The sequence below is a fragment of the Solanum tuberosum genome, unplaced genomic scaffold (genome assembly GCF_000226075.1).
Source record: "Solanum tuberosum cultivar DM 1-3 516 R44 unplaced genomic scaffold, SolTub_3.0 scf00104, whole genome shotgun sequence".
Lineage (NCBI taxonomy): Eukaryota > Viridiplantae > Streptophyta > Magnoliopsida > Solanales > Solanaceae > Solanum > Solanum tuberosum.
The window spans coordinates 1033030-1047344 of NW_006239030.1; the positions used below are offsets into that span (position 1 = coordinate 1033030).

Sequence of the window (14315 nt, forward strand, 5' to 3'; positions counted from 1 at the left end):
TGCAAACTATATATATATATATATATATATATTTATAAACTAATTATTTTAAATCGTTTAAAATTGAAGAAACTTGATGATTAATCTATATTGTGGATGTCCAAAATTGGGTGTCAACACTTATCACAAAGTTTACATTGGACACGCTGGTTGTTGCCTCTGGTGGTATTCTGCTGGGTGAAGAAATTGTTATTCGAGGCAGAAGATTGGTTACGGAAGTTGTAGGAACCAGATGGAGTAGTGTTCTTACGATTGGAAGAGTTAGGTTGTCTATTTTTGGGACCATTGTTTGTGGAATGTTGATGAAATTGAGCAGTGATCATTTGTGTTTCGACTTTAGGTTTTGAGTGTTTGATGAACATCTCTTGTGCGAGGAGTTTATCAAAGAGTTCTTCGAAAGTGATAGGATTATCACAAGCTCTTATTGCTGCAGATAACTCCTTGTACTCGGTACCTAAACCACTCAACACCTTAATAACAAGTTCATCGCTATTAATGGGTGAACCACTACAAGCCAAATCATCTGCAATGGACTTGATTTCTCTCATATAATCACTGATTGAACGTGTATCTTGTTTGACATTTACCAGAGTACCGCGCAAACTGAAAATTCTTGAGTGCAATTTACTAGCATAAGTTGTTTGGAGAATATCCCAAGCTTCTTTGGCAGTGAAAGCATGGGCAATGAGGGAAGCGATTGTAGCGTCAACTGATGCCATAATAGCATTGCGAACAAGACTGTCTTGTCGCTGCCACAATCTCAAGTTGGGGTTGGGAATTTGGTTATTGTCTTTGTCCAGAGATTGCACATTTGGGATGGGAAGTGAGCCATCAACAAATGTAAGAAGATCGTAACCAAACAATAGTGTTGTAACTTGGGATTTCCAAGTTGGATAATTTGCACTTCCTGTTAATTTGAAGGATAGTTGGGACGCAGGGTTAAAAGAGATCAACTGAGAGGGCTGAACGACACCCCCTTGATTGAGAGTGACTGCTGGAGAGTTAGGGGACGAGGAAGAGAAAGTATCAAACATTCTGGAAAAAAAAATAAAAAAATAAAACGTCGGAATACTGGAAAAAAAAAGGATCAGTACTCGTTAAATTATTCAGTAGGCTCTTTATACCATATAAGAGTTGAATATGATTATGAAAGCTTGAGTATTATTGATATGATGTGTGATATTTATACATGTACAAGTATAGATGAGAAAGGAGTGTTTTGGACATAAGAGACCTAAAGAGAAGCGAAAATAACTACATATAACATACTAACGTACTAGGACTCTACATCCTTATCCTTATCAGGTTGAGATAAGATTTTTGTACTAACTTGTTGAATGTGGTTGCTTAAGTAAGTGGTCTGTCTTTTTCATTTTTGTTTCCACAAGTTGATCTGTTTTGTCTTTGTTTTAAAATGAACCTGTCGAAGTAATCTTTCTCCTTAAATCTCCCTCCTGTTTGGTTTCCTTTTATTTTTAGCATATTGCCTTGTGAACCTGTTATGCATTTGGGCTTGTCCGTTAGTATTTTTATTTTTTTAGTATGAGCTGATCTACCTTCTTAAGTTTGAATGCTCTAATCTCAATATTGAATCTTCTTCTGTTTGTTTGTCAATTAATTTGTAGCATGTGAACTCTCATCATTAATCCATTATAGTCTTGCTCATTGATAAGAATAGTAGTAATTTGCCATCTGCTACATATTTAGAGTCACATGTAATTTATGACATATATTTTTGAATCATGATTTTTCTTTTATGTGGTTGATTGGTTAAGTTAGAATTTGGAATTTCATATATTGTGCTCCTATTCACTGAACTTGCTTACTGTCAATTTTTTCTGTGAGTAATGATTTGCTATGGCAAATTAAAATTGTTTCATATCACGGTCTAAATCATGCTTGAGTTTTCTTCATCTCTTTATAATGTTCGATACTCGAAACAATAGCATATTGGTTCCTTTTTACTTAATGCCTTTCCATTAAATCAATGATTTGTTACTTACATGTTTTATTCATTCTTGTCACATGTGAACGCCGTCGGAGTCCATTGGATTCAATTTTTTCTTGCATGTCGGGTTGTTTGAAATTCAAACCCTTTTCGAGTCAGCCAGCCATTAAAATCGACGAACAGGTCCCGAAGTTGAGAGAATATGCAGCAGATTGGAGAATTGAAAAATTGGGCCAAAGGCCCACTCTTTATTTCAAAAGTCATATTTTGTTATTTTTTGGGCCTAAGTCCACTTACTATTATCTTGTTAGAGTTTAGGACATGTGGAAGAGTTGGACCCAAGGCCCAAAAGAAAGATATTTTCTTTATATTAGACTAAGACATGTACAGATGATGTGAATGACCATAAAGGCCAAATCAGAATTAGGCCCAAGTACTGGCCCAGGTGGACAGAACCAGACTTGGGCCCAAATCTTCTTTCCTTATCTATTTATTTGCTACAAGGTGTTTTACGTGTTTATTTAATTTTAAGGTTTCCTAATCAATTCCCCAAAAGATAGTCACTTCGGGATTTTCTAAAGACTAAATAATCATGCTTATTTTTCTACTTAAATTACTTTAAAATTTTACTTAATAATATTTTTAATATTTCCCTCTCCCCCAAAAATGAATTTATGTCTTAATTGCTTATTCTCTCTATTTAATCAAGTATGCCAATTTTCTTTAAAATAACTAGCCAAATATTTCCGGGTGCTTTCAAATCCTTTCCGAAATGTTAATGTGAACCCCGAATCCTTTAATATTTTCAATTGATTTCTGTTTTAATCTTTTGAAAAAAATTAGTTTTCTTAATTTTTCTTTAAAAATTAAGTGGCGACTCTTAAAAAACAACGTTATTTTCATTCTTTTTAAAATAAAACAAGTACTAATTTTTGCTTATAAATTAAAAGGCATACCTTATGAAGTTTTAAAATATTGTAAATTTCTATTTTATAGACAAAATTAATTTATATCATTAACTTACGGGTGACAAACGATAAAAAAATCTGGAGCCCATTTTTTAATATTTAAAGAAAATGTTGTTTATCCGGTAAAAAATAATAATGAAGAGCATCTTTATGGAGACCATTTGTGAAAAACCATTTTAGGGACATTATTTACACATCATGTCGATTTATTAAAGTAAACTAATGTTTATCCATTTTTTAGAAAGAAAAGTTAGATAAAATGTCTATTGAGTCAAAAAATTTATTTTACCTAAAACAATCTAACTATCTTTATTACTTAAAAAATGAATTTTCGATCATACTTCTTGCGAGTGAAATGCTTTTAAGTTGATGCCAATCGACCGGTATGAATTCGTTATCTCTGTGAATGATATATAAATCATTCCAAAAATAAATAAATTTGGCATGCAATTTCTTTTCCATTGAAATCTGTCTAAAAAAATTTAGAATTTAGAATTTAAAAATTATATTTTCAAGTAGTCAACTTTCGATATTTGAATCTCCTTCGTTTTGAATTAAAAAATCACAAATAATATATCATTGAAATTTGAAAACATTCTTTTAGTGATATATGTATTGCACATATCAAAAGTTTGTAGAGATAGAAAATGAGCTTGAGAAATTTCAATTTTTTTCTTAAAGTTCGAGCCGTGAACTTTCAACACTCATATTTTCTTCGTTTGATATAAGAAAAATATACGAATAATATATTATTGAAAAGTTGTGATGACAGAAAGTCATTACATTTATAAAAAAATTAGAAAATTCTTTGAATTGTTATACGGTCAAAATATACGTCTTTCACTAAATTTTAACTATATGATAATGAAAGACAAACACATATAATTAACTAACTTTGCTTTGATACCACTGAAGTAATTAAACTAGAAGATTTATGCGACATACCTTTTTCTTCTTCAATCGGATATATAAGTTATTACCATCAACTGTCTTAGCAGATTTTTACAAGATTACTAGGAGTCTTGTGTTATTTTCCACAACAACTACACTATTTTGTTTAGAGAAACTTTTTCACCGTTTTGTTGTGTCTTTCAATGACCTCAACTCATTCCTTTTATATGACAGTGGTGAAACTTATAAATCAAATTCATTTAAGAGTTACATTACCCCTTATTTGCTAACTATCACCTTATTCATGTATACATAACCCTTCTTCTTTTACTATTGTTTAACGAAATTGTAACATGTTTTGTGAATGAAGAAATTACTAGTCACCCCAATCAAATATCAATAGATGTATCTATTTTTAACAAAATCGATACAAAGTTATCAATTTAGTTAATGTTTTAATTGGTTAGAAAATCATATCATAACGTGTTATAAAATATAAATAGTATCAACATAGATAAATGATATTGAAGAGAAAATATGAATATTATCGTATTTGAGATTATTTTTTTAAAACATGTATAACATTTTATTTACCTAAAGAGAAATCACCCCAAAAATTATAAATAATAAGTGCCTCAATAATATACTACTCCTAAAATATACAAAAAGCTTATAGAACTAGGTGAATGTACAAGAACATTTTGTGGATATTCATTAGAAGAAGGTTTTACTTATATAGGAATTTCTAAAATTGCAACTTTCTAAAGAGTTCTGAAAAAAAATAATATTTATCACTTAAAATTAATGTACTTTTATCGTAAATATCATAATTATTTATTCAGAAAAACACATAATATATAAATATGTCGTTTAATTTGATTTTAACAACTATTTTTGTCCTTCAAGAATGTGAATAAGTGGATACTCAAACTTGTATAAACTCAAATAAGTAGATACACATATTTGTTATATAGGATGTGAATCGCCATATAGTATGTCACGTAGGATACATGATACATTTATTTACTTGTTCAGATTTATACAAACTGAGAATGTTTATTATAAACTTTTAAAATTGGAGAGATATGAAAACCAAGTTAAAAGAAATATTTATTTATGTATTATGCGAAGAAATGACCTACCAATTTTATAGACTGAAACCACATAGTAGGAGGAACTGGAACAGAAGTTTCGAAGCTTCTCGAAGTGTGGTAGGAGTAGGTAAAACCAAAGCCAAGATCCACCATTTCTGACCAGAAACCCACTTCCTTCTTCGTCTTCTCATCATATAGCAAAAACAATTTCGATCAAAGAACAGCAACCATGGGTTGGATGACACGATTCTTATCTGCTGTAGCTTTCTTGGCAATTGGAGTACTTTTTTCTCCAGAAACTTTCGGTTCAAAATCAGATGGTCAACATCCTCCAAAGCTCGCAACTTTTCTGAAATTAGCTCATCTCCTCTGCTATTCAACTGCTTTTGGTGCTGCTCTATGGGTCACTTTCATCGGTGGTATCATCATGTTCAAGTATGTTTTTAACCCCCATTTCTTCTAATTTTAGTTTTCTTCCCTCTATTTGAAATAGTAGCAATTAACTGCACCTCAAACCCCAAGTTAGTTAATGCCCTTTTCAAGAATCCCGTGTAATCACTCAGCTCAATGGGTTTTCAGATAATTTGGGTATTTTTGTTGTAGGAATTTGCCAAGGCATCAGTTTGGGAATCTGCAGAGTAAAATGTTCCCTGCTTACTTTTCCATGGTGGGGGTATGTTGTGCTGTGTCTGTGGGTTCTTTTGGGTACTTGCATCCATGGAAGACTGCCTCTGCTTCTGAGAAGTACCAACTTGGGTTCATTCTTGCTGCATTTGCTTTCAACCTCAGCAATCTCTTTGTCTTTACTCCTATGACAATTCAGGTACTAGACTGTATTATGTGATGTAACATTTTATGTCCAAATGAGTACTGATAGGCTTGGCTATACTGCTATAGTTCAATTGTGATGTGCAGTTGTCACAGCAAACCTCCCAAGGTTACTGAAAATAGATAGAATAACCACTTGGTTTGTAAAGTTCGAATTTTGAAAATTAGAATCCATTGAATTGACTTAAATGAAATGATATGGTTAAGGGAATAAATCAGTTTGATTAATGGTCAACTTCTTGAAACACGGCCACAGGAATATGTTATAGATTTATCCCCCATTAAGATAAGGGATACGATAGTTACATCAGAAAAAGAACCATTTATGCTGCAGCTGATGGCCAAACTGCTATTTTGAAGGAGTTTCAGAAGTGATTAATGGATAATAAGGCTGTGTTGCTATTACAGAAAAGTTTCACCTATAGGCCTTACAGGCTTTTGGAATGCTGATGCAGGCTTACAAGGTGATGTCCTTTTGAGTGGAAAGTGGAAACCACTTTTAATGGGGTTATCTTAAATTTTGGCCCTTGGTTTTACTGTAGACTGTCAACAATTATCATTTCTTGGTTTCTGAGTCCCTTGATGACTAGAGATTGATAAGAGCTGTTCTTTAAACATTTTATTGTTATTTAGGAGAAAAAAATGCTTATTTTTTCTGAGTCCCCTTATGACTAGAGACTGATAAGAGCTGTTCTTTAAACATTTTATTGTTATTCTGGAGAAAACACTACTTGTGCCAGAATTAGAAAATGACAAAAAAGTGTGTGGATAGAGATGAAGTTAATCGAAAAGAAAGCCTGACCAGTGTGTCTTTGGACTGTAAGGAAATTGGGAGAGGGGCAAGATCTAATTAATCTTCCATTTTTACTTCCTATACTTGGAAATATGGGGAAGGCATGAACTCCCATGAACTTATTGCAAGGAGGGTGAATTCCTTCCCATGCTTTTAGCACCTCCAGTTGCCTCCTTGTGGTAGCGAAATAGGCCAGTCCACTACTTGCAATTTTAAAAAACAAACGATTTACCCCTTTGCTATTTCTCCAGGCTTAACAATGCTAATTTCCCCATTAAAGTAATCCCTAAATAGTTGCAGTTGTATAGATTAATCCTTAATATCCATCTTGCTATCCTGCCAGATCTGGACACTTTTCTTTACAATAATCAATCTTTAGATTTTTAAGATAGATTATGAGTTTGTCTTAATTATTTTCTACACATACAAATATTTGACAAACTAATAAGATTCCATTTAGATACAAGATTTTGTGCAGGTGTACCAACAATGTTAATGAGTTGGTACAACACATATGGACCTTTTTCTTCCAGTGTGTTCTGATCTTACCTGAGTTTGGATGGATCCCGATAGAGATTGTAGGACTTTAAGACATCTTCCTTCTACGTGACTTTAGCTTTTGCATTGAGGAAGCAGTAGAATTTACTATTCCCCCTTAGTATCTAAACCTTACTGAGTAATTGTATAAGAATACAATAATCTTATAACTATCTTAACTTTATTGATATTGTTGTGCTTTCCACTATGTCACTCTCCTGTTACTTTTATGCGGCTTCCTAATGTTACTATAGTTGTAGAGGAAAAACATAATTTATTAATTCCGTTATCTGATGAGTACTCTCAATGTGTATATTCATGATTTATCCTCTGGTTGGGTGAAAAGAGTAGTAGTCACCACTCACCAAGGAGGGTTAGTACTCTGCCCAATGATTGGTCAAATTAGTGAGTTTCAAAACTAGGAAGAGGTAATATGCATTTTACAAACAGTTTAAGAATGTCAAGCGGGAGTAACCAGGATAGGTTAGCTTGCTGAGGTTCGAGACCACAACTATTTGTTACTACACTGATTAGTTTGCTGAGGTTTGAGACCATAACTATTTGTAATAAAAATGTGTCACCATGCCTTAAAGGTAAGTTTTATAGAGTGGTGGTTAGACTAGGTATGTTGTATGGAGTGGAGTGTTGGCCGGTCAAGAACTCACGTATCCCGAAGATGATTGTTGCAGAAATGAGGAAGTGGACATGGATGTGTGGACATTCTAGGAGAGATAAGATCATGAACAAATCTGGAATAAGGTGAGTGTGGCCTCCATGATGGATAAGATTAGGGAGGCTAGTTTGAGATGGTCCAGACATGTTAAGAGAAGATGCGCAGATGCTCCAGAAGGTGTGAGAGGTTAGCTATAGTGGGTACAAGGAGGGGTAGAGGTAGGCCGAAGAAGCCTTGAAGAGAGGTAGGACATGGCACAATTGCAGCTTAACGAGGACATGACTTTTAATATGAAGATATGGATGTTGAGAATTAGGGTAGAAGATTAGTAGGTAATCCAACGTTGTCTAGTTCTATTATCAGTATTATTATTATTATTACTCTCCTACTATCTTAATCTTCCAGTTTAATTTTGCCTGTTGTTTCCCTTTGCTTCATTTGTTGTATTATTTATTCTTGATACTGTTCTCTTCTTCAGATTCTTCGCTATTGTATTTGTTTTACATACTTGGCTTTTTTGATATGCTTTACTTGAGCTGACCTCTCTATCTTCACAAGGTAAGGGTAAGCTTGTCTACACACCATCCTCCCTAGACCTTACTTGTGGGATTACACTGGGCATGTTGTACTGGTTAGTTTGCCAGGTTGCTGAACTACCAGAGGACCCCAACTTTGAAAGATAAAACAGAATTTCTGTCATTGGAAAAATTGCAAAAGTTTCACCTCTTTTGTTGGACCTACCCAGGGAAAAAAAAAAACTATGTTAAAGCTGTCCTTGCAAGGACCACTTGTCTTATGGTAGTACCATTGGTATCTACTTATCAAAAAGTAAATAATTAAATATTTAAAGGAGTAAATAAATGAAAAACTAAGAAATGAAAAAGTTAAAGAACTAAACCGATTCCCATTTTTTTTAAAAAGAGCTAACTAATTCCTTAAGAACATTAGGGAGAAGTTATATATAACCTGGATTACTTGTCAAAAGGAACAACATATTTGATCTGTTGAGCTTCTCACTTTCACTCATTATTAATTTCGATAAGTACATCCAGAATATGCTTGTCAAAGGTCTAATATGAACAAGAACAACCAACTGCATCAAGGGTGTGACTTAGTGGCTAATGAAGTGGGTGCAAACCTTGGAGATCCCGATTCAGACAAATAGGCGATTTCTTTGCATTTCTTTCAAGTGTAAAGTTACCGGTATTCTAGTACCTGTGTTGGTAGAAGATTGTAAGTATTTGGTGGAATGTTCAAAACGCACGCAAGTTGACATGGGACGATCATTATTAAAAGAGAAGGTCTAATATTAATAATCGTGAGTGAAACAATAAAACTGATATGGAATTGTCATTTGGACACAATCCCCTTTCTTTTGTGATTTGCAGAAAAAACAAAATTCTTAAATATCAAATTTCAAATTTATTTCGTCAATAGAATTTTCATTCCTCTTTTATGAGGTCCCAAAAGTTAATGTTCTAGTCATCTGCTTCCAAGTTTTGCTTTTCTGACAATGCTGATCTGGTTCTTTAAATACTTGCATGGGATGGTTCGTTATGTTAGGTACCATGGCATTTTGGATCCTCCTTATTCAGGCAAAGACACTCTTAAGCTCTGTTGACCATCCTTCAGAATTCTATCAACATGTTAACATGTATCTGATTTTTCTTAACCTCTGTAACCAGAGTCCAGTGTTGTCAAAGGTGAAAAGCATAAAAAAGTGCTCCAGGTCTACCAGGCTTTAAGCGACAAGTGCAATCCAAGTGTGGGTTTTAGTTAAAAAAGTGAAACAAAGAAAAATAATAAAAATGTAAGAAAAAGTGACAACTTCATTGATAGTGATATCCTTAATTGTAAAAAAAAAGTATTTTGCTAATCATGTTTTTTTTTTGTTTAGTACCGTTCTGTTCAAGATAGAACTTATTGACAATGAAGCGCATGCCTTAGTAACTTGCCTATACTGAATCGCAACCTTAGTGACGCGAAGCGCCAACCTTGAGCTTCATGGCTTAAGCATGCCTCAATTGAACCTTTGACAACATTGTCGGAATCCATTTGAATTCCTTTGATCCCTCACATGCAAGTAGTCCCAAAAGATTTACCGTCTTCTTGAACCCATGCAAAATTTTCATGTAATCAAATATTCCATTTTAGAAAGAGATCCATATAAGCAATACCAACTAGTTGAAATTAAGGTCTAATCATGTTGGTTCACGAGGTCTAGTGTTTGGTAGGAGAATTTATGATCTCTTTTTTTCTTAAAAAATAGATAAATAAAGTGTATGGGCTAGCTTGTGCGACTTTGGACCATTCGACATAGTATCTTTTATATTTCACTAGTACCAATACTAGGTTATTCTGCCACCAGAACACGAGGACTTGGGCAGATGGGAAGAATCAGTTAATGTTTTTTGCATCTACTAAGATATGAACTTTGGTCTCCCATGATTTTCATCCACTTCATTGACCGTTATGTACAACCTTGGCTGCTATGAGTTTCTTTAATCTCGCTAGCAATTTGCATGTCAGTTGAGCACACATAGAACCTTTAAAGGGGTAAAACCTCGATTATGGAATATTGAAATGAAATGAGTCCAAATAGAGAGAAATAGATAGTGATGATTCATGTAGGTGACACCTTGGTTGTTTGTGCCATTCATCAAACAATTTTTCCTTGTGATCTTATTGAACATTACTAAATGGGTAGTATTTTTTAATGTAATTTTGAAATTTGTATGTTTATTGTACATAAAATTTGAACGGATGTCTATATCCACACTGAAAATTGGATCATTGCCCTTCATTTACTCTAGGTGGTATCTTCTGTCTGATATTTTAAAAATCTTCTTCCTAGTCCGTGGAATAGAGGAATCTCTCTAACCTGGCAGTACTTTGGTGATTGACTTTCCTGAACCATGTGAATTTCCCCCCATTCAAGTGGGGATCATGAAGCTCCATATCCTCCATCTACTTAGAGAATTCAGACATAACATTCGTTATCCTATTGCATCCTCTTCTTTCCTTCATGAATCTAACTGTATTAAAGTCCCCACGGGAAATCCAGGGACTCTCACACAGTTCCTTCATTGCTGCGATTTCTTCCCAACATTCTAACTTTTCACCTCTGGTGTGGGGTGCATAAAGCCCAGTGAGATACCAAGTAAAAGAGTTCTGCACCGAGACGAACTTGTAAGTAAAGTATTGCCCTACTTCCATCATGGTACCAACTCAAATTCTGCTATCCCACATAACCAATGCTGCTACCATCAGTTTCTATATTGCCACATATCATCCACCTACGTGAGTCCCCTTCCATTCCAAATGACAAGATTATCTTTCATTAAAAGGGTTAAAACTGAGAACTATCCCTCTGCCAGAGAGAGACATTCTATTTTTAAGACGCATAAATTGAAATAGAGAGAATGCTTGTCAAGGTTAAAGATAAGAGTGGCAACTATTCGTATATTCTCTCATAATTCATCATGTTTTGTTAACGTTAGATCTGAGGGTGATTTCCAATGTCCCATTTTTCATGTGCCCAAAAGATGTGGGCTATCCGTGAAGGGAAAATCCACTTTATATCATCATATGCATCATCTATCAGGCAGGGGAATGTGCAACGTTAGCCTAAGTGTATTTAATTCCCCCTTTCTGTTTCTATATGTTCATTAAGTCTAAATTACTTACAAAGTAAGTAATGAATGGTAGAAACATGTTACTACCTAGGTTCTCTGTCTGCAGCTTCATTTATTTTATTTTTCGTTTCTTAAAAATTGGAGGTTTACTGCAGACAAATATGTTAGTCTTGATATTGAGATGACATCTGGAATCTTAGCACTGCTCCGACTTGGGACATTCTCTGATGCTGAACATCTCATTTCTGTTAAATTAGTAGTTTGAAAATTGTCACAGAAAAGTCTTTTAATCAGTTTTCTCATTGGATTCTGATGTGAATAATTCGTCTGATGTTGAGCAGATGATGAAGGAAAGGCATAAGATAGAGAGGGAGGCGAACATCGGGGAAGAAGTTGGATGGACGAAGAACCAAGAAGTCGCAAAGGTCAATCCAAAGCTTTCAGCAATGAACAAGAAATTTGGGATGATTCATGGCCTATCTTCCCTTGCTAACATCTTCTCCTTCGGTTGCCTCGCAGTGCATTCCTGGTACCTGGCAGGAAAATTGGATCTCTAGATTGTTTAGAGATATTCTAAATTGCTCTATAAATTGTATTAGTCTGTCTGCTACTTTCTAGTTTTTACCATTCCTCTAATGGCTTGTGTATTGTGTTAAAATGTAACTTGACACCAAGTAAGAATAAAAATACACACGTTACCAAGTTACTCAATTTGATATCAAACCAAAAGATAAGTTCAACAAGTCTGAATAGAACCAAAATTGATTGATTAACATTTTCTTTGTTCGTATTTACTAAGTTGCTGCGTGCAAGATTGAATTTGATGTCTACTCAAACTACATAATTTTTCTGGTAAATCCATCAACCATCCTAATTTATTGGAGGTATTCATAATGATGTCATTGATGAATTTAGCTGGTTGTCTACCTTTATCAATGACCAAAACCAAGTCTTTTTCAGACCCCCTACCCACCACCAAACAAGACTTAGGCCGGGTGCTATTTGAATTCAACGAACGTGTTTAATGTTACATGATGTTGATGTTCCTTGTAGACTCTATACTTGGGATATTTATTGCAAAATAAATACTGATAGTGATATAGTGTTTCATGTAATCATAGTTTGTTCGATTTCGACTTTTATATGCTTATGTAGTACAAAATTATAACTTCAACTCTTGAAGAAACGTCTCAATTATATCATTACTAATTTTCAAAGTTATCAAACAAAATTTTCGATACCACTAGTTTCTGTGATGTCTGAATATTGAAGTTCCAGAGTTATAAATTCAATTTTATACTCCTCCGAGTTTATAATAAACTGATTATTCTATTTTCTTACTTTAAATTGTTTTGATATAATGTGTCCTATTTTGTTTATAAAGTTACTCAATTTACAATTCACTCCTACTCATCTAAAACAATTTATCTTTGTTTTTTTTCCAACACAAAAGTCAAAAGATTGTGCCATAGCTTCAACTAGTTTTAAATTAGGCGAAAAGGGCTTATTATAACAACACTGCTAATTAAGTAAAATAAGACAAGATTTTGAGATAAATTAAATAGGTACATCTTTCTTTTTGTCTTAGTGTACCTACCTTAGACATTTATTTCTTTAATTTGTTCAATTTTTAGTAGATATGACTAATCTTAATCGTGTTGGAGGAGGTAACAACATTAGATAGATTACTCAAAGCGTGTGTATCATGTTGGCCTAGACATTATTGTTATAATTTAAAAAAAAACGTTTATTTCTAATATATGATAATACGTTACACGTTGTTGAATAGAAATATGAAATGTCAATCGTTGCTAATTCGGTCAGCAGCTAGCCCCTGTGCAATGGAGTTGATACAAGTAACATATTTCTCTCGTATATTTCAAGAGGAATATTATACTATTTCATGAATACTTTTTTAACTCTATGAAAAATATAAATGAAGCTTCTAATATGTCAACTGAGTTGAAAAGAAAGTAATGCTAGTTGGGGGCTCAACTTCTAGGGCATTTCCCACATTTTGATCTTTCAAAATCACATGTCAAGTGTTGTCAAAATCTAAGGAGGAGGAAAAAAAACACATTTTGGCAATAATAAAAAAAAAAGGTCAAATGTATAAAAATAATATTCAAAATATTACAACTTTTATTTGTTTTGTTTTTATCTTCCACCGCGCTGGATGTTTTATCCATAATATTTATTGGATATACAATGCATATATAGCTAAGAAAATAAATTATCAATTATGCATGAAGGAAAAAAAGAAAAAGAAAAAAAGGAAATTGACAAAATTGGGGTCTTAATGCCTAATTGCGTGTACAGATGAGTAAAAAAAGGAGTACCTTCTTGGGAAATTAGTGGAGGGTCCATGTGCATTGTTGGATTTAGATAGGCATTAAACATAGGTGAATCAAGATTCAGCTGTCACTATGGACTCACTCACTAGCTAGGGACCTGAAAAGGTTCGGTGTGATAAGCTTTCGTTATGAGCAGAGTTTGATATAATAACCTTCTACATTGACAGATGTATTTGTATTATTGGGGATAAAAGTATTGAAAACACGTCTTAACTTAACGTGAATTGTTAGTTTCATCCTTGAATTATTGACCACCTTAAAAGCATCCCTCTACTTGACTAACTAAACTCACATGGCATAGCAAGTGGTCTCTTAGGGTGTGTTTGGTATGAAGGAAAACATTTTCCGGAAAATGTTTTCCAATTTTCTCATGTTTGGTTGGGCTAAATGTTTTCCAAATCAACTCATTTTCCTCAAATTTAAGGAAAATGACTTCCCTTCTAAACTTAAGGAAAACATTTTCCAAAACTCTCTTCCAACTTCAAATTACAATTATTTTTTTGTTGAAAAAATCAATTTATTTTGTCCCTACCTTCAAACCACCCCCCCCCCAAAAAAAAATAATAATTTTAAAGCTTGTTTTTAAATTCAATT

The 14315-nt window shown here is 33.6% G+C and overlaps 1 protein-coding gene across 1 annotated transcript; it reads left to right on the forward strand.

Annotated features, from left to right (window-relative positions):
• Window positions 1-4947: 4947 nt before the first annotated feature.
• On the forward strand, window positions 4948-12078 carry LOC102604407 (transmembrane protein 205). The gene is made up of 3 exons (XM_006349139.2): window positions 4948-5336; window positions 5505-5724; window positions 11709-12078. Exons 1-3 carry the CDS (start codon window positions 5131-5133, stop codon window positions 11922-11924), a joined length of 642 nt encoding a protein of 213 aa, XP_006349201.1. The 5' UTR covers window positions 4948-5130; the 3' UTR covers window positions 11925-12078.
• The last annotated feature ends 2237 nt before the right edge of the window (window positions 12079-14315 follow it).

Bases quoted from the DNA above. Each gene is read 5' to 3' on its own strand.
- LOC102604407 (XM_006349139.2), top strand. From the start codon at position 5,131: ATGGGTTGGATGACACGATTCTTATCTGCTGTAGCTTTCTTGGCAATT. The intron at 5,337-5,504 runs GTATGTTTTTAA...TTTTTGTTGTAG, and splicing joins GGTGGTATCATCATGTTCAA to GAATTTGCCAAGGCATCAGT. The intron at 5,725-11,708 runs GTACTAGACTGT...GATGTTGAGCAG, and splicing joins TTACTCCTATGACAATTCAG to ATGATGAAGGAAAGGCATAA.